The 27,948-nt window shown below is 37.4% G+C and overlaps 1 protein-coding gene across 3 annotated transcripts in view; it reads left to right on the top strand.

The window, feature by feature from the left end:
- The window catches only part of NKAIN2 (sodium/potassium transporting ATPase interacting 2), a gene marked incomplete at its 3' end in the record, with an annotated part of 585,648 nt that overhangs the window by 473,425 nt on the left and 84,275 nt on the right, over positions 1-27,948 (top strand). For 2 of the 3 annotated variants that reach the window (XR_014582403.1, XM_083831381.1), the window contains 2 exons: positions 9,546-9,698; positions 23,042-23,242. Coding sequence is in view for 2 of the 3 variants with exons in the window: in XM_083831381.1 (XP_083687507.1) it covers positions 9,615-9,698; positions 23,042-23,242 (285 nt within the window). The remainder of the gene's footprint in view (positions 1-9,545; positions 9,699-23,041; positions 23,243-27,948) is intronic. The other variant, XM_083831382.1, reaches the window with a different exon arrangement.

The following is a 27,948-nucleotide window of genomic DNA, read 5'->3' on the forward strand; positions in this document are numbered from 1 at the left end:
CGGCCCATGGAGAGCCCCCGCAGGAGCAGGCCCCGGGCCGGAGCTGCAGCCCGTGGAGAGGAGCCCACGCAGGAGCAGGGGGTCTGGGGGGAGCTGCCGCCCGTGGGGGACCCGTGCTGGAGCAGTTTGCTCCTGGGGGATGGACCCCGTGGTACGGAGCCGTGTGGGAGCAGTGCTTGAAGAGCTGCTGCCTGTGGGCAGCCCCCGCAGGCTCAGTTCGGGAAGGACAGCATCCCGTGGGAGGGACCCCGCGTGGAGCAGGGGCAGAGAATGACCAAGAAGGAGTGGTGGAGACGAAGTGCTATAGACTAACCACAACCCCCCTTCCCAATTCCCCTGCGCTGCTTGGGGGGAGGATGTGGAATAGGGTGGATCAGGGGTACTATCTCCCTACTCTGAATCTGTTTTGCCTGTGATGATAACTGTTGAGCGATCTCCCTGTCCTTATCTCAACCCTTGAGCCCTTTGCATCATATTTTCTCCCCCTTCCCCTTTGAGGAGAGGGAGTGAGAGAGTGGCTGTGGTTGAGCTCGGCTGTCCACCCGAGTAAAACCACCACGCTACTCTTTATTTTCATTGTATACAATACATGTCCAACATGCATATCAGTATGTTCTGTTACGTTCTTCTTTCCTGGTCACATTGAAGTGCCATTTTACTATACCTGTAGTTTTCCAGTTCAATGTATATTGCTATAGTCATATGTTACTAAACTGAAGGAAGCAGAAATAGAAATCCTATTTTAAAGTTATTTCCTATTAAATTACACAGTTTTCTTTTTACTGATCCAATTGTGATGATTTGAAAAACATGTTAACATCAGGGACTTTGCCAATAAGTATTTTCAATAACCTTTATGCTCTTTATGAGTATTAAACTAAGGAAAGAATTTCATTATCTTGATAGATTAATTTGAAGTAGATTTCTAACTCAAACATCAGATAAATAAAGATATTTTTGGCTGTGTGATTTTCTGACAATAATATAGTAAGTAATATGTTAAAGTATTAAACTTTTCATAGATTCCATACTGCTTATCCTTTTCCAACCATTTTTTAAAAACTTTGACACAATGAATGAAAATGCTTCAGTTATGTTCTTGATCAAAGAAAATAATGTTCAGTTTTTATTTAAGGCAAATACTTGTCTTTTCCTCTTGCGGGCAGATTAAGATCAGTGCACTTTAAGGCTATGTAGGGATGATGTTCACCAGCGAATAGCTTCAATGGGGATTTAAAGGAAAGTACCTAATTTATAGCCTAGATAAAGCCATCTCTTTTGCACTCAGAAAGTCATAAGCAAGTGAAAACAGTATTTTAATGTTTGTCCCAACATAACCTTTATATATTAACACATTACAGAAGAGTAGTGGCTGTTACTTTTATGAGATTAATATTGAAATACACAACCAGATATAATAATAATAATCCTGAAATTATCAAAAAGTGTATTTGTAGTCTAGTACTCAGCCACATGTAGCTATATACAAACTAGAAGAGTAGGCCCATGTGAACCTAATGAGGTTCAACAAGTCTAAGTGCAAGGTGCTGCTCCTGCGTCGGGGCAATCCTAGGCAGAAGTACAGACTGGGAGAAGTACTCATTGAGAACAGCCCTGCAGAGAAGGACTTGGGGCTTCTGGTGGACAAAAGCTTGACATGAGCTGGCAGTGTGTGCTTGCAGCCCAGAAAGCCACCTGCATCCTGGGCTGCATCAACAGATGGGTGGCCAGCAGTTCAAGGGAGGGGATTGTCCCCCTCTATCCTGCCCTTGTGAGGCCCCACTTGGAGTACTGCGTCCAGGTCTGGCGCCCCCAACACGAGAAGAAACTGTTAGAACAGGTCCAGAGGAGGGCCACCGAAGCTGATCACAGGACTGGAGCACCTCTCCTATGAAGAAAGCTGGAGATGTTCAGCCTGAAGAAGACAAGGTTCTGTGGTGACCTTATTGCAGCTTTTCAATACTTAAAGGGAACTTATAAAAAATATGGGGAGCGACTCTGCCGAACCAGATAATAACAGGACAAGGGTCGTAAACTAAATGAGGGTAGATTTAGATTAGGTGTTAGGAGGAAATTCTTCACTCAGAGGGTGGTGAGGCACTAGAACAGATTGCCCAGATAAGTTGTGGATGCCCCATCCCTGAAAGTGTTCAAGACCAGGTTAGATAAGGCCCTAGGCAACCTGATCTAGTGGGTGACATCCCTGCTTATGGCAGTGGGGTTGGAAATAGATGGTTTTTAAGGTCCCTTCCAACCCAAGCCGTTCTATGATCCTATGATTCTATGATCCTATTATTCTATGATTCCATATACTGTACCTATTAGGATATATGTCATTTATTTTGGTTCAGTCTCAGGAAAACAGCTATTACTGCAAAAAAGTATGCGTTTGGAGGGACAATGAAGGGACTTCAGTATTCCATTGCATGGAGCTTAATTCAAGTACATTTTCATTAATAGGAAATTTTGTCCTAGTATCCGTAGACTTTGGATAAGGCTCTCTTCCAACGTCAGGAATATTAAGTAAAAACTAACACAAATTATCTAACACTTTTTTAAAATTCAGGCATATAGACTGCGGTAGTCATCTAGGCCATCAGAAAATTGTGGTTTCCTAAAAAAATAAAAAGTATCACATAAAAAGTATCACAAGTATCTTTGATGCCTGTAAGAAGAAGAAGGTTAACAGTCACCCGCTAGCACTATCTGCTCCTCTCCATTGCTTATAGCTCAACCCAGGTAGGTAGTTTTGACAAGACACTAGGTTAGGTTCTAGGTTCAAGTTAAGTAAATTTAATCTTGCCCTAGTGATCTATTTAGATACGGAACTTGATTGTAACTTTTACTAATAAAATTTTTAGGTGGGGTTACTGTATTTGCTGCACTCCTTGATACACTAGTAAACACATATAAACTATACAAAATGTAAATCGAGCGCCGCCGCCATTTTGCAGCCTCTCACAGACGCGATCGGCAGAGGCGATCGGCTCCAGGGCACACGCGTTCTGCAGCGGTGCGGGGGATAGAGGCGGGCACAGCTTTTTTTCCAGCATCGAGGCCCCTCGACGCAGCCGAGGGAGCCGCCAGGGCCCGGCAGCCCTCGCGCGGGAGGCTGACGAGGCACAGGCGGAGCCAGCAGCACCCCCTCCCCGGCCGTGCAAAGGCAGCCCCTGGGGAGCGCGAGCGACCCGCAGCGCGGCGACCAGGATGGGCACACAGGGCGGGGCGCCTCAGGGCAGGGGGCGGCAGTGCGCACAGGCAGGGCGAGGAGGGGGGGCGAGCAGGCAGGGCGATCGGGGGGGCGCCCTCACCGCTCTTCTACAGCAGTCTTTCCCAATGGTGGTCGTAACCTGCTCATGAAGAGCCCGGCCATGGTATCCACCAGGCGGAAAAACATGGCCTCTGTATCTCTTGTGGCCTCTCCAGCTGCTACTCACACTTACCGGTGTGGCTACCCATTGGTCTCAGGGAAACACGCAGCTGCAGGGTGTGCCCGAGTCTTCTTGGGCTGTAGGGTGTGCCCGAGTCTTGTGTCGGTGTCTGACAGCAGCAGCGGTGGGTATGCCTGTGGGAGGTGTGCCCAGGTTGGAAAATTGCTCAGCCTGATGGCGGAGCTTCAGGAGGAGGTGAGTAGGCTGAGGAGCATCAGGGAGTCAGAGAGAAAGAAGACCCTGTAAACCACAGGCCTGTCAGTCTCACGTCAGTGCCTGGTAAAATTATGGAGAAGATTATACTTGAAGTTATTGAAGCGCACCTGGGGGAAATGCAGTCATTGGTCCCAGCCAGCATGGGTTCACAAGGGGTAGGTCCTGTTTGACTAACTTGATTTCCTTTTATGATAAGATCATCCATCTAGTCAATCAAGCGAAACTAGCTGAGGTGATCTTTTTGAATTTCAGTAAAGCTTTTGACGCAGTTTCCCATAGGATCCTACTGGACAAAATGTCCATCAAACAGCTAAACAAAAACATCATATGATGGGCGAGCAATTGGCAGGTGGGCAGGGCTCAAAGGGCTGTGGTAAATGGGTCTGCATCAGGCTGGCAGCTGGTCACTAGTGGGGTCCCCCAAGGCTCTATTTTAGAGCCAGTCCTCTTCAATGTCTTTATAAATGATTTGGATGTAGGACTAGAAGGTGTTTAGAGCAAATTTGCTGATGGCACTAAACTTGGAGGAGTTGTGGACTCTGATGAGGGTGGAAAGGCCTTGCAGAGAGATCTGGACAGACTGGAGAGCTCGGCAATCACCAGCTGCAGGAAGGTCCTGCACCTGGGACGAGGCAACCCTGGCTATACATACAGACTGTGTGATGAAACGCTGGAGAGCAGCCCCACAGAGACGGATCTGGGGGTTGTGGTTGATAGCAAGCTGAATATGAGCCAGCAGTGTGCCCTGGCAGCCAGGAGGGCCAACCGTATCCTGGGGTGCATCAAGCACGGCATTGCTAGTTGGTCGACGGAAGTGATTGTCCCACTCTACTCTGCGCTGGTGCGGCCTCACCTCGAGTACTGTGTGCAGTTCTGGGCACCATAGTACAAAAAGGATGTGAAACTACTGGAGAGTATCCAGAGAAGGGCTACTAAGATGGTGAAGGGCCTAGAGGGGAAGACATACGAGAAGCGGCAGAGATCACTAGGCCTGTTTAGCCTGGAAAAGAGGAGGGTGAGGGGAGACCTCATCGCAGCCTACAGCTTCCTCATGAGGGGCAGTGGAGGGGCAGGCGCCGCTCTATTCTCCTTAGTCACCAGTGATAGGACCTGAGGGAGTGGTGTCAAGCTGCGACAGGGGAGGTTCAGGCTGGATATGAGGAAGAAGTTCTTCACTGAGAGGGTTGTCGCGCACTGGAACAGGATCCCCAGGGATGTTGTCACAGCACCAAGCCTGTCAGAGTTTAAGAAGCATTTGGACTGTGCTCGTGGTCGTATAGTCTGAATTTTTGGGTAGACCTGTGTGGTGCCAGGAGTTGGACTTGATGATCCTTATGGGTCCCTTCCAAATCGGGATATTCTATGATTCTATGATTCTAGTCATATCTGGTAAAAGATGTAAGTAAGATAACAGTAAGAAGAGCCCCAGCAAGAAACTGCTATCTAATCCCTGGTGTAGATTATTGCACCAAACGTTTAACATCGTTGACAGATGACAGGTGTCATCATTCACTGATTTCACTCATTGCCCTTCCTTATGTAGAAGACAAATTGAGTGTAAGTATGTGCATGTATGTGCATGGGCAGAGATATAGATCTATATGCATGCATCTGTTTATCAGTTCAGTTCTTACCTCTAAAGATGTTTATTCTTAATGGCTTACGGAGAGGGAAAGGTAGATGTCCAGCCAAATTATGCAATGTAAATATGGCAGCCTAAAGAATTTGATACCTTTTTCGAGCAGTGGGCAGAAGTCTGCTGATATCCTATTTCTGCAATCCATAATTCTGGTATGAATGGTTAAACAATGTACAAGACTTCATAAATAAATGAATATCTGACTCCATAAAGTATATCTAATAAGTATCCCCTTATTCATGAGATTTTCCATCTCATCTGATCAAGTTTACAATCTCACTTTTGGGTTTTATCAGAGATTTAGTTCTATCTGATATATATCATTTCAATGCTTATTTAAACAGTCTGCTCTTTATCACTGGAATAATTTACCTCTAAGAATGTAATAACAGTAATAACTGGATTTTATTAGGAAATGTAAAGTATGGTTGTTCACTTTTATTTGGCAAGCAGTAGTAATATTAGGACCTCCATTTCACAGACGTATATCTAGAGATCCAGTGAAAGTGTTTATCACTACTGAGCAAACACTGCCACTAATGACTGATTTAGTATTGTAATATTGAACACAACACAGCTCTTGCATGTAGAACAGGAATCATAAAATTCGATCTGCTTTTATCAGGAGGACTTATTGTACATTAGTCCAATGATTAATAATCTAATTTGAAACTAGAAATAGGAGCCTTACCTGCTGATATTTTGAAAGCATATGAAATCAGTGCAGGATACAAGAGCCACTGGATATTCATATGTTGCATTAGTTATATGTTACATGAGTTTGGGATGATAGTTACAGATGGTAGCAAAGATAGTTAAGTAGAGATGGACTTATTCAGGGTAAAGATCACAAGTATGATGGCAGCTAAGTATTGGAATAATATCGAATAGGACATTAAGACTTGATAGATATGAAAACGTCATTATCTAAAAAGTGAAACTAGGAAAATTATTTTCAGGTTCCTACAAAGAAAACAAGACATATACACATGGATACCTGTCTTACTAACTACGGAATAAATTCATTACAGGCCAGCTCACCTTTGCAGAATCTAGAAGACAACAAGGGCAACTTTGTTCTACAGGCAGATTTAAATTTAAAGATTCAAAATCAAGAGATATCATATTTTAATCTTCTGAATAATACATGAATCAAACATTCTTAATGCTGCTACAAGCTATATACTCCATTTTTTTTCACTTGTGTTACTGTATTTTAATAAATCAGTAAGGATAAAATAAATCAGTTTCAGAAAATTCCACTGGCTTCAGGTTTCGAGGAAAAAAAAAAACTGGATTTTTTTTTTTATTCCTGTTCTGTCCATTTAATAAAAATATCTTATTAAAATTAGTACAGTTAATTTCTTTATTTTTTGTGTGTGTCCCATATAAAATACTTTTTAACTATCCAAATATTTGAATGCTTGTTGATAGAATTATTTCTATGCCTACTAATATGTTAAATAACTTTTTTACTGTACCTGAGACTTTTTTATAATTGAGCATTCATGACTTCATCTTCCCATTTGGGGCAATTTAGCATTTCTATTCAAGCTAATGGTGTCAGAAACAAATCCTAGGTGCATTATATTTCCTTAGTCTCCTTTTATTGAGTTTGTATTTTGCATTTTGCAGATTGATTCCTCCTAATAGAATTAGGTAAAATTTACTTGCCTGCAAATTGTATTATTATTATTATCATCATCATCATTATTATTATTATATTGTGGCTGCTTAAATCAACATTGTCATGCAAAATATGAATTACACAGAAAGTTTCAATATTGTTACCAATACAATGTCTGTCTTGCTTTCTCTCCAGTTTTTGAGTGTCTTCTCAGAGAAGTTGACAGACAGTTCCAATGAAGTAGTTTGGAAGTTTGGGGGTTTATTCCAGAGAATTACAGCCACAGAAAGAATCCTGGGAGAAGGCTGAGAACTGTCCTCTTGTGGGAACTGACTCCAGTACTGCCACAGTTCTCTGAGGTCACAGGAATTCATCAGCCATTTAGTTAATCAGATCAGAAATCACTTCTCCACTATCACAGACACCAGGAATCTTGTCTCAGCCCTCAGATTTCTCCGGCTATATGAGCTCATAGCTTGGTGAATGCCAAGTTTCCAAAAGACTTAAGAAATATTGGCACAATACATATGTAAAAGTAACTTATCACCTTAATTTTTAAGCAGAATTGTATCATTCTTCCAAAAGAAATTCCACATTATATATTAAACCAGAATATTTTTTGCATGTATGAGTGAATTCCAGATTAATTGAATGGAAGTTCTATTACAACGAATCATAGAATCACAGAATCTTTTGTGTTGGAAGAGCCCTTTAAAGATCATCGCCATGGACAGAGACAGCTTCCCTGCTCATCAGGTTGATCAAAGTCCCTTCCAACCTGACTTTGAACAACTCTGGACAACCTGTGCCAGTATCTAACCATCAAGTATTTCTAGTAAAAGTATCTTAGCACATCTAACTGCAGAGAATACATGCTCTAAAGCAAACATGTGGCTCTCAAATTATGCATATATACATATATAATTATTTATTTTTAATCCAAATTCCATGTATTCCAAGTTATCTATATTTCTAATTTTATGTCTTAAATATATGATTTCCATAAAATGCAGATATCTATATTTGGATTAGTATCTAGATCTTCTTTAAAGCCAAAGGACTTGAAGACAAAGTGCATTTTAAGGGTTGATTCACTTCATACTGAAGATTTCTGCACCTGGTGAGATGACTTGTACCCTGAACATGCCATTTCAGCTCCATTGACTGTAAAGGTGACTAGCTCAGAGAAGGATAAACAAAGATAGAAAAATGAACTTCAGCCATCACATGCCATAATGTATTTTTGAGAGTTCCACAGAAAGGATATATAGGAATCATGATATCAAAAGTTGAGAACATAAGGATAAATATTTTTTTTTAGGGAATTGTTTGCTTAAAATTGATTCTAGAAACACATCTTTCTTCTTTTGCATTAAAATTGTTCATATCTGTTAGAGAACTTCAGGGAAAAGTGTTATATTTAAATTCAGTTAAATTTATGCCTTACACGTTGAGTATTTCCAATTATTATATTAAATATATCAAATCTCAATGGAATGACTAGTATTGTGCTGCATATTTATAAACATTATGTGTTTCCAGAACCATGCTTTCAGTTATTTGAATCACAGACTCACATTGCTGAATAACTCAGTATGTCATTTAGTCCATGTTCCCAACCTAAATACCAAGCATATGTATGAAAAATGAAAGAGAAGTTTGTCCATCTTGTTCTTCAATGCCAGCAACAATAGATCTCACAGACTCCCCAAGCAATCTCTTCCTGGGATTTCCTACCCCTTAATTTTAGAAATAATTTTCTTCAAAATCTAATGTGTGTTATCTTAGCAATGTAGTGTAGCTTCTGGAAAGCGATGGATGTTCCTCCAATATGTGCAGGAAAACATTACTTGATTCTTTTCAACAGTTGGTTATGCTCTCATTCTTCCCTATTCTGAGCTAAGAAATCCCAGTTCTTTCTGTCTTTCTTCATAGGTTTTATTTTCAGACCTCTGCTCATTCTAATTGCTTGCTTCTCAATTGGTCCACAGTTTTTCTTAAAATCTTTTGAGTTGAAGCCTTGCCAATACTAAGTTAATGTGAATTGTGTTAGTGGTGCAAACAACCCTCCAGTTCATAAAACCCATTAGGATTGTATAAACAGTTATCAAATTTTCTGCAGCAACACAAAAGTGTTGGCCCCCATTGAATTTGTGAACCATAACCATCCACTACCTTGTAGAATGCACATGCACAGTCAGTTTTTAGCTATCCCATATTTGCACATGTAGTTATTTCTGCATAACTGGTGTACTTTCCACTTGTCCATAGTGCATAGCACTTTCCAGGATAAATCCCAGGTTTCTCAAGATGGCTCCAAATGCTATTCCTGTCCTCGAATGTACTTGCTGTTTCTCACTGTATGTTTAATAGTTCTTCTCTATTCAATCATTCATGTTATTAATCAAAATATTGGATTATCAAAATGAATCAGAATTAATTAGAAGAATTTGATTCGCTACAGAATCCATAACTTGACACGTCTTTCCCTTATGACCATGAACTATTGAAATTTCTTTCTGGATGTAGTGTTCCTTCTTGCAGAATGCCTTATCATTGTAGGTCAAAGCAGAGATGTAGTATGTCTTGGTTTCGACAACATTAAACTTGTCTCATTCTTTTCAACCTGCAGGGAAATCATAATATCATAATATATTTACCATTAAATTGGACAGAGTCAGCAGAGAAAAACATATCCAAAATGAAGAAGATATCCATGTCACTTTCAATATGGAAAGACATATTTATGGGTTCACTGCATGTCTTCAGAAATGTTTACCTGAAGGTCTGTACGTAACGTAACAAATTGAATCTCACATACTGCAAGAGTTTCACTCGTTTAATGGGATTACTGACAGTACAAAAATAAGTAAATAAATTCTAAATTTATCTAGGATTAAGCTGTAAGTCTCTACAGGTTATACTGAATTGTTATAAGACTGAAAAACATATGAGGATAACTTAATGATGAAGCTTTACAAGATGCTTTGTCTTTTGCTGAGATTGATGAAATAGTGTGTAATTAGAACCAAGGAGTCTGTCTTCCTAAGCTTTGAGTGCTAAACTACACAATCTTGATTTTCAGCCTTAACTCTGCCAAAGAAGAAATCTGTTCTTTTTTTCAAAAGATGCATTCCGTAAATGTAATAACATTTGTTAGATCACTCTTTCAGATGAAATTGGAGCTTTTATTTTAAGTTAGAAAAGTATGAACCTTTTCTGTTACCTTCTCTAGAAAGCTTCAGCTTCCAATTAAGTCAAATTGCACTAATGCGCATTATAGAAGACTGCTCCAGTACCAGGAATTGACAAAAGCTCCACTACTTCCAATGCATTTGTTTAAGAAAAAATAAAAATAATAATAATATTAAAAAAATCGAAGCTGATGATGGAAAAGCTATATGTGTTGTAAACAAAGAACCTTCTTATAAGTACTTCAAAGAACCTTCTTATAAGTACTTCATGAGGAGAGTTTTACTTGAAAGAGAGCACGTGGTATATTGCTAGCATTACGTAGTGAAGCAATTATATATATACTGGAAAAGTGAATTATTTAAAGAATTTTATATTTTTTTTTCATTAGGAAGGTATTTATTTCCAGGAAAATACTTTTACCTATCCTCCTTTTAATAGGCCAGATATGCTATGACTATTCCTCAACTGAAAAAAAAAAAAAAAACCTACTTCTTTGAATTCACAGTGTTTTGCAATATTCTTAAACACCAGGAAAATCAAATAAGAGCTCTTTGTATCATTCTTCCCCTGTGAGTGTTCTATTGTGTATACCAACTTTCCAATTCAAAGTAATAAAAGCATTGATCTCCTAACATCTTGACAGTGGAGTTCTTCTAATTCTGCATTAGCACTAAACACAAATAAAAAAATTATTATAAGCGGCCCCAAGAGATGGTTCAACCAGATTTCTGCATTTCCCTGGGCTAAATCAACTCTTGAAAACTTAATTTAAGAAGCTGACACAGACACCGCGGTTAGAATGGTAAATCTACTCCCCATCAGTTTTTTAAATAAAGTTTTCAATTACTGATTCAGTCTACAGAGACAGATCTCTGTTCTAGTTACCTCTCTCAGCCTATGCTCGTTAAAGATCATTGGTCCTAGTGTTTCATCTGAATCCTGGCTAGAAACTGGAGGGTCTTTGGATAAAAATCTGTATACTGAAGAGGTTTTCTTAAGTGAAATTTTAGCTAGCCAGCATGAACTGCTTGCAAATAAAATATGCAGACTTTAATATTGTGATGATATGATGGAAGTGGAATGAATGCAAGAGAGAGCCATTATTTTGAAAGAACTTTCCTGTGTTTTTGACCACTTTCATTGATTTGTTCTGGATTAGTTGCGATATTTCATTGGCAAAAAAATATATATATATAATTTTAGCTGCACCATTAAAAGTCTCTACAATATCTTCAGGGCCACTGTTTGTGCTACTCCAGTGCAATCCTTTCGTTCCCCATCCCACTGAAGGAGACACAGGCAGGTTGTGGCAAGTCAGAAAATATTTAAGTTAAAAATCTCTCATTGGTTCCTGGAAGTATGTTTTCCCTTCAGAAATAGATGATGCATTAGTTATAAATCCAGCCTGCAAGTCAGATTTGAGCTGCTGTTTACTTATTACTACTGTGCTCCCAGTATGTTATAGAAGGATTTTGAGGAATACCCCATAGATCTTCATGCAACAGGAATCCAATCCGTTCTGGCATTGTTTTCTTTTGTTGTTGTTGTTTGTTAGATTTTTTTTGTTTTGTTAGGTTTTTTTTGTTTGACATTTTTGTTTGTTTTTCACTCTTGAAGAACTGCAGCAACACTTCTAAGTCTTCAAGGGAAAAACTTTGAATCACAGAATGATTTAGGTTGGAAAGCTACCTACTGCAACTCTCTTATCAAAGGAAGTCCAGTTAGATGACAGTTTTAAGTGATTTTCTGGTCAAGTTTTGAATATGTCCAAGGATGGAGATTTTACGTCGTTTCTGGGCACGTGTTCTAGTGTTTGATCACTCTAATGGTAAAAAATATATAAATAATAAAATAAATAAATTAATTAATTAATTAATAATAAAATCAATAAAAAATACTTATGCCCAGTCCGAATTTACAGTGTTTGTTGCCTCTTGTCCTTGTGCTGTGCACCTCTGTGAGGAGTCTGGCTCTGCCTTTTCTAAGCCTTCCCAATATGTAGTTACTTATGGACAGCAAGACCCCATAGGTCTTCTGATATCAGCACTGAACCAGTCCAGTCCCTGAACAGCTTGGTGGCCTTCACTGGACTTACCCCAATGTGCCCATATCTCTCTTGTGCTGAGGAGCCCAGCACTGGACCCGGCACTCCAGTATGGTCACACCTGTTCTGAGCAGAGGAGAAGGATCATCTTCCTCCACCTGCTGGTGACACTCCACACCCTCCTTTGCCAGGAGGGTGCATTGCTGGCTCATGATCACTTTATTTTCCTCGAGGAACCCCAGGTCTTTTACTGCAGAGCTGCTCCTCTGCCATTCAGTGCTCAGACACAAAAGCCAGATTAGCTTTCTCACTGAAAAGCTAGCAAACTACTGAATGGCCCATGTGAAAGCAGAACTAGAGACACCTCCCTACCCTATTTAAATTGTCTTGAACCAGTCAACGGAAATTTTAATTGAAAGACAATTTGCACAGTCTTGTGAGATGGAGCACAGCTTCAAAATCTAAGTCTTCCATGAGGGTGTACCTGACACCTGACGTGAACTGTCACTGAATTCACTAATACGCTGACCTAGGAATTAACTTTTAAGGGTGTATACCTGATATTAGATCCTGCTCTTCAGTTAACAGGGTTTTTTGTGTTGCGTTTTTATTAAAAAAAAAAAAAAAGTCTCTTTGCACTTAGTACCTGAAGTAAAAAGCAAGCAAGAAAAAAAAAATAATAAAATAAAAAGCAAAAAACAGCAACAACAACCATTTTAAAATGGATGTATTTAAATCGGTCTATATTATTCTTCTCTGTATTTATTTTAATTTAACTGTTAACAAGATCGTAAAGCTTGTACAAGCAAGAAAAGACTACACTGGAAAATACAATACCAAACAGTATTTGTTACAACATTAAATAACATGGTTCATTTGTTAACCACTGTGTCATCCACAAAATACCAGATGAAAATATTTGTATCTAAGGGAAAAAAAAGAAATAAATCACAGGAAACAAAAGCTGATGCAAAGAGCTTTAGGAAGAAATAGTATAATATCTTGAAAATGACTTGTTATCACCTAATAATACCATCAGTTCAAAACTGTAACGCTGCATGATGAACCTGCATAATATTTTTTTTACATCTTATCTACAAATGTTAAGTACAAATGGTGTATATGTTATATGAACTGGTGCTAAGTATAAAATTAGAAAAACATTGGATCCTTTTATTGAGCTAGTTCTGCTGTATTAAATTAGGTGTTCCTATTTTCTGCAAGTAGTCTTCTATGCTTTAGCAGCATTGCATGCATAGTAGTCAGCATGTAAAAAAGTGTCAGGCTATTCATCTATGGATTAGTACCTTAACTGGTATATATTACTACAGTTTATTTTGCAGTACTTAGGGTACTTTTCTTTATACTAGCTAAGAAAAATATTGCGTGGCATCATAATATTATTCTTCAGGGTGTGCTTCTGAAAACTTAATAAAAACCATACATTTACCCAGAGTTATGTGCTGAATCTTTTTAAGTGGCCCCAAATTGTCCTTATGAGGTTGTAGTTTACTGAAGTGGTGGGCATTGTCAAGCTTTAGCAATAGCTCACAAGAGGAATGGAAGTACACTTGAAATGCTTGCTAACTTCAAGTTGTTTGATGTTGTGGTTTGTTTATTAATGCAGATGACAATATTTCTTTTTAGTCTGTTTCCATGAAGCTTGCAAAGTCAGAGTAGAAATTTATGAATAGCTTATTTCTCATTTCTGAATCCAGGAAATAGAAGATTTGAACCCATATCACCTACAATGGATATATAGGAGTGCTAATATTTTCCATTCCAATCTACAAATATTGCCCAAACTCCTTGAAAAGTCAAGTTTGGAAAAATATAATATTATCTTCTGAAAAATGTTGAAACAATTTTTGTGGTAGTGTTCCCATTATTTTCTTTTCTTCAAGTTTTAAGCTAAAATTAAGCTCCAAATCCAACTGGAAATCCTCATCCTTCAAAATTATTTCTGAAGCGCAGTGTAGAAAAAAGAGAATGACCAGCTGTAGAACAAGAAAAAAAATGTGAATGTGTTTCTTAGAGATAATTCAAATAATTCTCAAGTGCAGGAAGCAGTCAATATACGAAACATCTGTATTTCACTCTGTGTTCAAGATATGTTAGATTTTATTATTTCTGTAGTTAGATGAGAGTACTGGATAATCTAATTAGTTCTAATAAAACTAATCTGTGGTCCATGCTGAGTGACACAATATCACACCACAAAAAAAGGAGAACAATTTCACCTACTGTTAAATTAATTACTGCATGTAAAATGAAATGAGGTTGATTTATCAAATCTGAATATAGCCTTAGGTATTCTAATAAATATCATCACCTGCAAGGACAAAAATGAATTCTTTATGAACTGAAGTTTATCAGTGTCATACAATATGGTCCTGTGACAAATGTCTTCTTCATCTAAAAAATATCTAGAACCTTTCAGGCATGAAATAAAGGTTATTACAATGAAAGAACCTGAAATAGTCAATCCAGAATCATTTTTCACACCATTCCTTGAACAAGACATATAAGTTACACAGAGATGGCCCATACTCCACTTCTGACTTTGTGCTTCCTTTCCAGCATTCTGCAGCTGGCTTCCTGCTCAACATCTTATTTAGCTTTTCTAAGCAGCTTTTCAGGAATACTTAGCACCCTCTTTCAGTTGAGTCCTCTCTATTAACTGTAGAGGAATTCAAACCATCTAAATCTGGCTACTTTATTTCATACTGAGAATGCAAGTGGGTTAAGAGGACTAGCTAAAATTAGTGCTTTAGCTTATTGCAACCTCCTCACAGAAATATTGAAAATATTAATCTGGGCTAGATCTGAATCAAACTGCGTAAGACAACTCCATGCTCCTTTTAGTAACTTCCCAGCTCATCCAGGCTTCTTTTTAATTATTCTGAAATCTTAATACATACAAAATCAATGCTGGCTGGTAGTCCTTAAACTATAATGTGCTGTGTACTGTATGTATTTATCCTCAGCTTGGTGTTTCACAAAGCCCTTCTTCATGACAATGATCAGATGTTTAGATGTTTCCTAACACCGCTTTTGTGATAACAACATTGTTTCTGCGATCTGAGAGCTCTGTTCAAGTCTATGTATTGCTTCCTGTATATGCTGCCAGTGGTATTTTTTTTATGTATCTAACAGCAGAGGTTGATTCAGACAAATTGTCGTCATTGTAGACCTGATATCTGCCCTACGGTCATGAATGAATTTGGTTGTTTAAAGAAAAAAAAAAAAATATTGCAATTTTGACAGACAATACAAATTCATAGGAAACAGGAAATTAAGGTTTGTCATTTTTTCCATGCCTTTTGTTTTACACCATTACACTCCCTTATGTTACATAACCAACTCCAATGGACAATAAGCAAACCACATCAGCAGGAATATCTTTCTGCATAGGTTCCATAAACCTACCAAAGTTTAACTTCTACACTTTCACAAGTGAAGTATTATTCAGATGATTTGGCAATGCAGTAAAACACTCATTCCAGAAAGAGAAACATTAAGGATATTTATTTAACCCTGTTAGCTTACTCGAGGCCTTAGACCTTTCTGTTTGTAGCCCACAGAACTTTGTTCCCAGCTCACTTGGAAGCCCCACACAGACTTTTGGATATTATCCAAATATAAGATGTCTATGTGCTTAAAAGGGGTTTCTTTAGAATTAGGAGGTTATTTATACTCGTGTCTACAAATTCTAAGCATTATGGTTCAGTATATTTATCTAGATAAATCAAGAGACCCCCTTTACCATTTAAAAAGAAGAAAAAAAGTTCCAAAATACTAAAGAAATTAAACTAGTTTAAAAGCATTATACTTTGTTCATAAAAACAAGTAGAAATATTTTGTGAAAGCAGTGAAATCATGTGTTTTCAGTTAGAAAACAAATCATCAAGGTTTGGGAACAATTTTCAGAACATTCATTTTTCCTTGGAAAGAAATCCAGATCCACACTGAGTTTAGTACACTCATAAAACACTTTGTAAGGTTTGTTTCATGGAACAGAGTTTTGGTGTGGGAAAATTGTTTATATGCTTCCATCCTGTTTCCAGCTGTGCCCTAAATCAGGCCACTCAGTTCCACAGTGAAGCTATTACTTTACTCCCTAAAACATCTGTGAGTTCATCACCTTCTGCTACACCAAGAAGTGTTTAAGTTGCACCTGGTATCTTCACGTTTAATCCAAACTTTAGAAGAGTTTTGTCTTTTGGAAGGAAAGAAGCTAGTTTTTGGTGTTGGTTCTAATATAATCTGGGAATAACTCTGTGCCAACCAGTAGTGCTAGAAGAGTGCAGATCAGCTAAGGTTGGAAAACTGCCCACTGGAAACCTGCATTAACAATATTCTAAGGCAAGCTGTTTTCCTTGGAGAATGGCCACTTGTCAAAAATAAAAGGTTTCAAAGTAAGGTATTACATCCAACTCAATTCCCTTCAACAAATTTTCTCAGTTCCCAAATGGTATCCCTGATTTTGCCACAGTGAGAAATAAATAAGATTCCATAGAGTCAGCTACTACTCTGGGATGTGGGGACCTCTGGTCAGGTGCCTAGTTTAGTGTATTTTATCATAACATAATCTTAAATCTTCCAGAAAGTCACTGTCCAAGAAATTACAAACGTTCTGCCACTCAGGAACTTTGACATACTTATGTAGAAGACTCAGATTAAAATTTCTGTGCAAGAGCACAGGAACTGTAACCTGTCAGTCCCGAGTAGTAAGTGTCAGTACCTTATTGGACTACCAGAATGGGCTTATTTATCTTGGTTTGCATCCCCCAAATATATATATATATATATATATACACACATATATATATATGTTCATCCAGAATATTCTTAGTCCTAAAATTAAAATATTCTGTTTAAATATTCATAGGATAGTAAAAATTATTTTAAACTTGCCATACAACTTGTAAGATTTTACTTTCTGTTAATGATATTTTTAAACTGAAGATCTGTATAGATAGAAAATTTCTGAACAAAGCTGCTCATGAAAAAAATTGATGTTACTGAAGAAATTAATATTTTAGAGTTTAGTAGGTGTCTTCCTTTTTCTTCTTTTTTCTTTCTTTTTTTTTTTTAATTTATTTGTAATGAATTGAAACAAAGCAGATCAAATTCGTTAGGTTTGTCAATGTATATATTCCAATACTAGAAAACTATGAAGATCTTAAGATAATACTGATTGCAGCTCTGCCAATTTCATACGATTATGGATTGGGCTCATATAATGGAATAATAAGCTACAATGTTAATCCCTGTATCTCAGTAGCTATGCTTTTTGAGGACTGTGGTATTTTGTTAATGTAACACTACTTTCATTTTAGACAAGAAAATCAGGACACCTCAGTCATCCCTTTCTGTTATGTTGGTATCCTTATTGAAATTCATTGACTTCTTTGAAATTCATTGAAATTCATTGAAATCTTTGTCTGTACACTGGAAGTTGCTTAAGATACATTTAGAGCATTTTTAACAAAATACTGAAGACAGCTAAGAGTCAGGAAACTTCTGCTGTTTTCCATGGATGAACTTCAGAAGTAAATCTGTTGGGTGGATTCATACTGGCTAAATCCTATCTCATATACATAAATGAAATTCCATATTCATTTTGGAATTAAGCTGGTACAAAAATTGTTTTGTTAGCGGAAACTAAAATCCAGGATTCCAGGTTACTGAAAAAGAAAATAATAAAATAAAAATAAAAAATAAAAAACATTCACATAGAAGAGAAGGAGTTACACACATGTAAGAAAAAGCTGAGAAGATAAAATTAGTTCAGATGCAATAGGATAAAAAGATCGTGTACTTTTAGTGTCTGTGTTCTCTACAAAATCATAAAATAATTATTTCCTGTGTACCAACTGTGGATGAAAAAGAGAAAGGGAAAAAAAAGGAAAAGGGAAAAGGGAAAAAGAGAAAGGGGCAGGGCAGGGGCAGGGCAGGGGCAGGGCAGGGCAGGGCAGGGCAGGGCAGGGAAGGGAAGGGAAGGGTAAAGTTCTAGTTTTTTTCTTTGAACAGGGGAAGTTCTGCTTGCATGAGAAAATGGTACTGCCTGATGGGAGCTAGTTTTAGTGGAAAAGTGAGATAACAGAAATAAATAAAATAAAATAAAATAAAATAAAATAAAATAAAATAAAATAAAATAAAATAAAATAAAATAAAATAAAATAAATAATAATAAAATAAATGCCTATAGAGACCTCTGTGCATCTGAGGCATCCAGAACTATGAATGCTTTCAGAACCTGATCTTTTATCACTGAAATCTTATATGATCATTCAGTCTCCAAGCAGTCTGTTCTTTCTAGTTTGAGTCTGGAAAATTAAACAAATGGTTTTATGGTTGTATTTGACAAAACTGGTACTGAAGCTTCACAGGTTTGCACACATTTCAGCAATTCCTGATTAGAAAAACAGAAGAAACTTGTTTCCCATGGCACAGCAAGCTACAGCCATTGAAGTCAGTACAATTTAATTTCCTGAGCCTGCAAGATCCTATGGTTTTCTGAGAATCACCCTGAATCACTGTTGACTCGTTTTTCTCTTGGCACTGTATTTGGTATCAGATTCTCTAAACTAAACCAGAACACATAACAAAATCACTGAATCTTGCAATTACTACATAGAGACAGTATATTTACTAATATGTAGTAGTAGCAATATAATGCACACAGAGATATCTTTATTTTGAACACTGCTGGCCTCCTGGTGTTCCTTAATAAAAAGAAGGTTATATTCGTTTCTGGCAACTCTTGCAAAGTTTTTTACTGACATGTTCTGTCATCAGCTGTCCTCAGTCAGCAAATGTTATGTACTGTGCAGTTAACTCAGGCAAAAGTTATTATCTGTTAAACACAGGCACAAATCATCAGAGCTCAACATTTTTTACAAACCAACATAAAATGAAATTACAGACTTATTTTGAAAATGTCTCAGTTTCTAATCTTTGATATCAGAGTCTCTGAGACCTCCAAACTCTAGTCTTTGTCTAACCCAGCAGTTCTGATCATGACCACTACAAATACCAACCCATCTTAGGAGTGTTAGGAAGCATGTCCTACTAATATATTTTCCTCTGAATTTCTACTCCTTGAAGAATAGCAAAATCTACTTTAATGCACCAATTTTCATTAACAGGCTTTACAATATCAGCAGGATTTACAAAAGCATCAGAGTGATCATCAATAAAGCTCATACAGATGTATTTCTGTGTCCACAAAGGAAGCAGCTGTTTGTTGAATTTAGGATAATGGAATCTTCCTTGACATACAGACTATGAACAACACCATATTGGCATGTCCAATGAGTATCAACAGTTCTTGCTGAGTTTCATAGCTTCAGGGCTTATTAGACCATTTCGCTGCAATTCCCTGAACGCTGTTTGAGCCACAGATGTTGAAAAGAAAACAGACAGCAAATACACTGGAGAGTACAAAAAATCTCCTGCTTCCAGTGTATACTTTGTCTATGTCCACTAAAACTGTATTCTAAGTGAACAAAGTAAATAGCAAGAGGAATTTGTCCAAGAATAGTTCTAAATCTTTACAGCATAAGGGATGTTAATGATAGATACATCATCCTCTCTGGTTTACACAGTTCTTCCAGGAGATTTAAGTCGTTATCAATTTTCTCACTAAGTAAAACTTTTTCATAGGCTGGGTGACCTTCACTTCTAAACAGGAAATGCTCTGCTAATATACGTGCATACTGGGCAACATGGTTTGAAGGTTATAGACAAGATCAAAGCCCATAACAGCTTATGTCTGAGAAGATCTGACTGTGCAGCAGCTGACATTGCAGTGAATAGGCTCCTTCTGCATTTATTCTTATCCCACATATTTTGGGGATAGGGATTTTCAGGGCCTAACTCATGTGTTTGCTTGTGAAAATCTGAATTCACTAACATTTTTATTTGAGCTAATTTTTGCCCTGAGACATGGATGATGTCTGATGTTACCAGAACCAGGTTTTGACTCCACTTAATTGTTTTGTTTTTTAACATTGACCTTGTTTATTAATTAATTCAGTACGTAATGGTGACCCTGCTTGAAAGTTTTCTTAACCACGATACTCAAATGTCTTTAAGATTTGAAGTCTGTGCTTTCAGTTTGAGTTATTTATTTGTTTTTCCTAATATCAAGAATTAAGTGCTATAACTCTGTGATGAGTATCAGGTCTCTTTTCTGAGCAGATGAAATAACACAGCATTTTATTGTTTGCTTAGAGGTAGAAATAGAATATAGATCCGATAAAGACTGTAATTTATTACTAATAAGCACTAAAAGGATATTCATGAACAAAACAAGATTGTTTAGTCCAAATCACGGCATTCAATTTAACTGCCAAAAGATGACTTGAGGACAAGGGAATTTTCTAAATACAGTAGATTATTTCAGAAAATCATTTTGGGGTAGATTCTGGGGTGGAAGAAATCTGGACTTTGTGAAGTTTATTTACATGTGTAATTATAAATATTTCAATGTGTAATTATATTTACTATGCACTTTTGCTTTTAACCTGTAAAGTTTTGGACTGTTGCACTGTTTGTAAGCAAACATAGCTGTCTTCAGAGAAATGATGTTCTAACCACAGAGCCCAATTTTGATCTTTATGTTTAGCTCTTCCTGATCCATCTTAACATCATCTGGCAGATACATAACAAATACTTGGTTCCTGACAGCCAATTTCCTTTCCATATCCCTTTCTTTTTCAAGGAATACATTTTTCATCCCTGGTCTGCACTTTGTAAAATATTTTTAGTCTATCATGATACTTCTAAAGGTATAGCAAATGATAAAAAAAAAAAGAGCCAGACAATGAGTCGTATTCATTCATGCTGCTGCTCTGATAAAAGACTAGAGGTTAAGAATTTTCCATGGTAACTAGAACGACTTAAAGGTCTTCTGACAAAAACATGATGGATTTTGATTTTAGTCATTCAGGAATAAATCTATTACTTTAAGCAAAGTTACTACAAAGATACTCATTCTTCAACTTCTTACACCAGGTGAACAGGTCAGCGTGTTACTAAGTATCTGTGACAGCGCTGAGTCCAGAAAGAAACCTAGTCTTCTGGCTTGAGTGTTGGGGGAAAATACCCATTTCCAAGAAATATCTGGTAAACACTAGACTAGCACCTTTGCTAGAGAGGGGCCCAGAGAAAGGAAAATTTTCTTGGGTGTGAAAGCTTATAGTTATAGGTAAATATACCAATTTCTGGAAAATTTGGGTCATTTATCTTAAAGTTCACAGTTGCTTTCTTCACCTTCCAATGTCATTCAATTATATGAATCACTACATATTTACTCACACAGTTTATTATGGATCATGCTGTTGTGAGAACGTAGGATAATTATTCACTGCAAAAATATTTATGGTCCTTCTTGTCATCTGATATCTGGGTGTGCTTATGAAGGGTAGTAATTAATTTTTTTAATGTATAAAATTTTTTAAATGTAAAAAATGCAAACAGATAAGAACTGCAACATAAAATAAAAAAAAAAAAAAATCAGCAAATCAGCAATACTATGGAGTAAAGTATATTCACAGATTGATTGATGTGTCAGTCATGTCATTATCCAAAACCTCTCTGGATGAAGTTACTTTTTCTTGAATTAGTGCACAAAAGAAAAATAAGTGAGATTGAAAAAATGACTGTTTTTGAAATGAGGGAAATATGGACACAGCATATCTGCTACAGAATGGCATTCTGTCCATTTTGTCATGGTAAAACTAATTAAATAGTTATGTTTTAAAAATTTTATGAGAATCTTAATTATTAATGTCATCAACAGGCTGAAAAAAAAATGTAGGTTAGGTGTGGGGAGAGTTTGGCTGTGCAAAGACATTACTTAAAAGGATTTTTTTTTTGCATGACTGAGCACGTGCACACAGACTAGATAGTCACACTTTACAATGAGGTTACACTTATAAATAATTTATAAAGGGTTGGTAGGCTATTACAGAATCCACAAAGTCCATAGGTTTGTTATAACTATGTATAGCACCCTCAAGTAATGTGCAACCAAGTATAATTTATGAAAGTCATACCCATAGTATTGTTTATGATGTATATTAATCATTCATTAATCCTTTATGAAGTATTTATAAATGTAATCTTAATGGAAAGCATGGCTGACTTGTTACTCTCTTGCACTAGTTCTCTTGTACCAGCTGCATGAGACTTGAAGGTTGCAGGCCTCTTTGCCCACTTTATTTTTTTTTTTAACAAGCTGAGCAATCTTTAGACAAGGCAATGCACACTAGCTGTTTCCTTACAGATTCCTACAAAGTTAGAAGACTGAAACAGGCATTACAAAATGGTTTTAAGGATTCTTTTTCTGCACCTTCTCTAATATTTCAGCCAAGCAACCACTGTTCTGCTTTGCAGAGTCCATGTGAAAAAACTCCTTGCAGATGATCCAGACATAGTAAAGTCTATGGTTCACACCTAGTAAAGTCTCAGATTCTGACTACTCTTGTACAGTTTGGTAGATCATACTACCAAAATATGGGCCGTTTTTCTAGGAAATGAGCACAGGAGGATTGCTGTGGAAATGTGCACATCAATCAGTCTTTGTCGTTTCTGTAGAAGAATAGGCAGTGCAACAAGAATGACAGTATGGTCCAGGCAAGTATAATGTCTGGGAGTAGATTGTGGCTTGCAAGATTATTCTTCTGCTCCAAAACAATTCTGCCTGCCAAGGTACAGCTACTTGCACTTGCTGCAGGCAAGCTCAACTAATTTTCATGTTACAGTGCAGTTTTATTGCTGGCCTTTGCTTCTTTATGCGTGCTGTGAAATCTCTAGCTGAGGCATTTTATACCAGAGTACCATCCCAGAGCATTAATTCTTCACTTGTTGTTTTGCAGGAAACAGATCTCATTCTGACCTTTAATATCTCAATGCATCGTTCATGGTGGATGGAGAACGGGCCGGGCTGCACCGTTACTTCAGTAACTCCAGCTCCAGACTGGGCACCAGAGGATCATCGCTATATCACTGTCTCGGGGTGTTTTCTAGAGTATCAGTACATAGAAGTGGCTCACAGTTCTCTTCAGATCTTCCTTGCAGTAAGTGTTTATAGATAGCCTCACTCCCATTGTCTTTTCTAACTTTGTTCTTGTTGAATGTTACTACCAGAATAGCAGAGCACTGTGACAGTGATTTACAAATCCCAGCTCTGAGTGTTAGAAGTTTTGCTATGACACTTCTGTATTTCAGCCAGCTCAAGGCATCTTTACATGAAAATCTCCAGTGTACATCCTCAACACTGCAAGAACGACTGGCATGATGCACCCTGTCCTACTGGACTCCATTTTGACCAATGGCCTCACATTACTACAGCGGGTTACATTCAAATTGCACTTATAGGATATAAGTTATGACATAATAAATTAAAGTTATACCCATGAAAGCCAAATTGAATATAAAAGAAAAACTAAAATGAAGGAAAAATTTTCAATAGTAAAACTCGATTCACTAATCCATTCACAAGACTCGTAGCTGACCAGTCAAATGACATTTTTCATCTTTAATCAGGAAAACTGATCAATTTGTTTTTAACCATATTACCCAATATGCACTTGAAGAGAATGGGAAAGTTTCTTCCCAAGAGAAGAAAACATTGTACTTCTTATATCAAAATCAAACACAGTGGTCTTAAATCTTTATAGAAGAGTAAGTATCCAGTGTCAAGGTGCAGGGAAAAAAAAGAAAAAAAAAAAAAGAAAAAAAAGAGAGAGAGAGATGAACATAAAACAGCTTGCAGCTTGTTTGGAGGGAATTTGGTAGGTTCTTAAGCCATATTTAACCTTACTAGTCATTTCCCGTTGTGTTGTCCTTTGTACTTCAGCAAGGTAAAAAGGCGACATAAACACTGAATTAATTGCATTGAAAGACAAGCTGCATTTTTCTGTTTGCCCTAGTGATACTTACATGTTTTTGCTCAAGTGAAATCTATATATATAAATGACTGCAAATAAATCTGTAACTATACATATAAATTTGGTGCAGTGCCTCCTACCATATAAACTTCTGGTCAAAAGATTCCAATATTTTGCCAAAGGAGGGACCATACTGGCAAAAAGGCAGAAAGGATATTTGGTTGTCCATATCCAGCAGTTAGTGTAAGGCAGCTGGACAGTCCCCAATATATGATGTGGTTGTCAGCTACCCAAAAAGTTAGCAGCTTCTCTATCTGTCTATTCCCCAATCTAGGTATAAATGGCCAGGTGAGTTCAGAAAAATATATCTCTGTGTCAATACAACTCTGTGTGGGCTCCATGTGTAAAAGCTTGTTATCTGATTCACCTGAAAGCCCAGCTACCTCCCAGGTCTCCTCCATCCTTTTCTGCTGTCCCCATTGTAGGAAAGCAAAAGACTGCTTACCAAGCAGTTAGTAAGGCAGGCACTAGGCAGATCTGTACAATAAAAGCAGCACCTTCTCCAGATAGTTCACTGTAATTTTGACAAGATACAGCTGATGCAAATGCAACAAACAGAAAAGCGCAAAGAAATGTGTAAGTAAATAGATTAAAATAGCTTTATAGATTTACAACTTTATTTACAAGCAATTATTATCACTCAATCTGAACTTCAAAGAAGATATCCAGACCTTTATTTTTCTCTGTTTTTGTTTTGTTTTTTTCTTTGTATGCAATTATCATGAACAAGAAACTCAAGGAATATGTATTTCAAGCTTGATTCTCTTCTCAGTGCAACAAGGTTTTTTGTGTGTCTGTGCCTAAACAGAGCTGTGTTTCTAGATAAGGATGGTCTTAGCAAGACAGGGGAATGGTTCAGAATAACAAACCACCAGTAACCTCGTAACTGTAGCCAACTACAGCTACTTTTATATTTCCATTCATGTTACTGTAAATGTATCATGGATAAAGAGCACCATGGTAAAAGTATGGGTCAATTTTCCAAACCTGGTGCTTGTGCCTTTAGTGTTTACATCACTTTCACATTTCTCATTGTGGGCACAGGATTTTTTTTCTAAGAGAAATGCTAGCATAATGTCACAATCATAAAAAAATATGGTGAGAAACAGAGGAATTACCTGGTGCTGAGTGGACTTATGACACAAAGCTAGAGGAGCATAATTTGCTTGGTTTTCAGTAAACTAGCTTTCACAAACCCAAACATTACATCAGATTTATCTCCAGTTAGTAGAAATAAATTAATCTTTCCTTTCAATTTTCTTTTATGGGCACTTAAGTGGATCTTGCACTTTAACGGTAAGCCTATGAATTGCAACCTACAAATTGGTTACTTGCTTTCATGACAATGATCAAACTAATGTTGATCTTGGCTTTTTCACAAACGTGGCATTGCAGCTTGTTTTTAAGGATGTTTTCTACTGCCTATAGATAAAAAGTTACAAAGAAATTCACGTTCATTAAGGCCCACTTATATTAGTCTTTGAAAACATTACCCTGCTTGTATTTTGTACAGCTTGCTAGTAAACTCATGTGGAATCCAGGTACAGAAGGTTAGGCTCCACAAAGATGTGGTATTTGCTATATGCATAGTGGAAAGAATACAACAGCTAAAATAAAAGCTATATATAAAAGCAAACAAACAAAAGCAAAAACAAAACAAAAACTTTTTATACTTTATAAAAAGAAAGGCTTAAAGTGGGCTATGGAATATTTCAAGGATTGCAGACAGAGACTCTCCTGAAGAGGTGCAGAATACTTACTGTCTACAAGACACCTTATCTCCCCAGAGGAATATATTGTAGAAGCAAAAACATGAGATTGTGAATGGTACAAATGCTGCTGCTAATTTTGCGCAAGTCAGCACAGATAGTTTTTTAAGAGTGAAATTTTGGAGGATTTTTATTTCTTTTACTGCTTAAAAAAAAAAAAAAAAAAAAAAAAAAAGAAAAAAAAAGTAATAATTTAGATAACTGGAGGATTAAATGATCCCAAATGTCAGAAGAGTCCTCAGCATGCAGAGTTGTGGTGTTTATTGCATAATGCTTACCTGACTAAAGAGAGCCAGACACAATGATGCACAGATGTGTTGGCAGCTTCTTCTGAGTGGATTTTACTCAGGATAAGCAAGCAACTGGATAAAATTCTTAGTTCAGTACACACTGAAGAAGTAACAGAAAATTGTTGTTGATGAACTCTGTGCTTTGACTAGCTGAATGTTCATTGTTTAGAAAAGTTTCAAAATGGGGAAAAATATTTGAGATCACATATATGCAAGGAAATGCTCTGATAAAACAAGGATTATCCTGATATGGGTATTTAGCACTCATGTATGTGAAGCCAGGCTGAAATAACCCACAGTGATAATGGGGATTGTAAAGCAGCCATGACCTTTCCTTTGTTTCATGCCACAAAGCACTTAGTGCATCAGGTGGTGCTGGTCAGAGACTATAGCCTCTGTACAGCAGTATCAATCAATCCTTCTATCAGAAAAAAAAAAAATAACCACATAATGCACAATTATGTCCATGTTGTAGCCATTCCCATTTCAGAACATTACTTCTTGCTCAGCCACTGACTGATTTTGTCCCAGTTCTATAGAATTTTATTTTGAAGAAAATTCCACTGATTTTCACTCAATTGTTGTGATGTTTTCATGGGAGTTCTCTGAAATGGCACACCACCAAAATGTCAGTGCCACACACTATGCTTGTCAGCTTTCCTTTTGTGCTCCATAGTAACACCTCCCATTTGATTCTTTTGAGACTGAGATGAGTCTTATTGCAATCAATTTCTCTCTACATCTTACCATCCTCTTCCAGCAAGTTAAAAAGAGAGAGAGGGGTCTAGAGTGAGGAAGGGGAACCTATTTAAACCTTAAGTGCAGCTTTGCAGCCTGCAGTGATGCAAAATAAACAAACGTATTTTTAGGGCACCACCTGCAGCATGCAGCTGTATTGGGCTGAGCAGAACTGCTAAGGGTATGATTTATTGTTTCATGTGAAACCCTGAGATCTGGAAAAGGATGTGGGGACAGTATTTCTATTGAATGACTCCCTGCTTTTTTTCCCTCCCCAATTTTTGGTGAATACCATAGATATGACTGTAAAGGTAATTTCTTCTTATCTGAGGTGTCATTGCATTTTGCCAACAGTATTTTATTTTTTTTAATTCTGTGCATATGTATGGGCAAAAAATGGATCATCTCAGCTACAGCTAATTCATTTGTTTTGCTGCACAAAGCTAACTGTCGCTGCAGACTGTGCTCACATACTGGGCCAAATTCTACACTTTGCTCTTCTCTACCACGGGTGCCTCATCTGCAGTGCTGTGACATCTGAGTACGTGGACTGTCCAATGCACTCTGTGAGGACCACAGCTCTGCCTGTCCCTCATGCCTATGTATTACTGAAATGAACTGGTCTGGTGATGGCACGGCTTGGATACTCATATGCTTCATACATTAAAATGTCCTTATGTGCTTAATGGTTATTGATTCTCGCTGCTTACATCAGAGAAACTATTTCATTTTCAGGACTCCTGGGTTATCCACAATAGATAGATATACTTAAATTACTGATCTCTGGAGATGATTGTTCCAGGTAAAGAATGAGATCAGTGGTTCTAATGGAGATTTGACTTGATATTGGTTTGTGAAATTTGAGTTACATTCTGCATACTATGTATGGAGTGGAGGTTGAATCAAAGTTCCCGCTGATCCCTAGGCAACAGAGGAGGGAAACCATAGGCAGGCAGTGCCTGGGAGGACACAGTGTGGGGTGTACACTGCTGCTGATCTTAGCATGTAATGTCAGTGCTGAAAGAAGGCCTTGGCT

This window comes from Anser anser (genome assembly GCF_964211835.1).
Source record: "Anser anser genome assembly, chromosome: 3".
NCBI lineage: Eukaryota > Metazoa > Chordata > Aves > Anseriformes > Anatidae > Anser > Anser anser.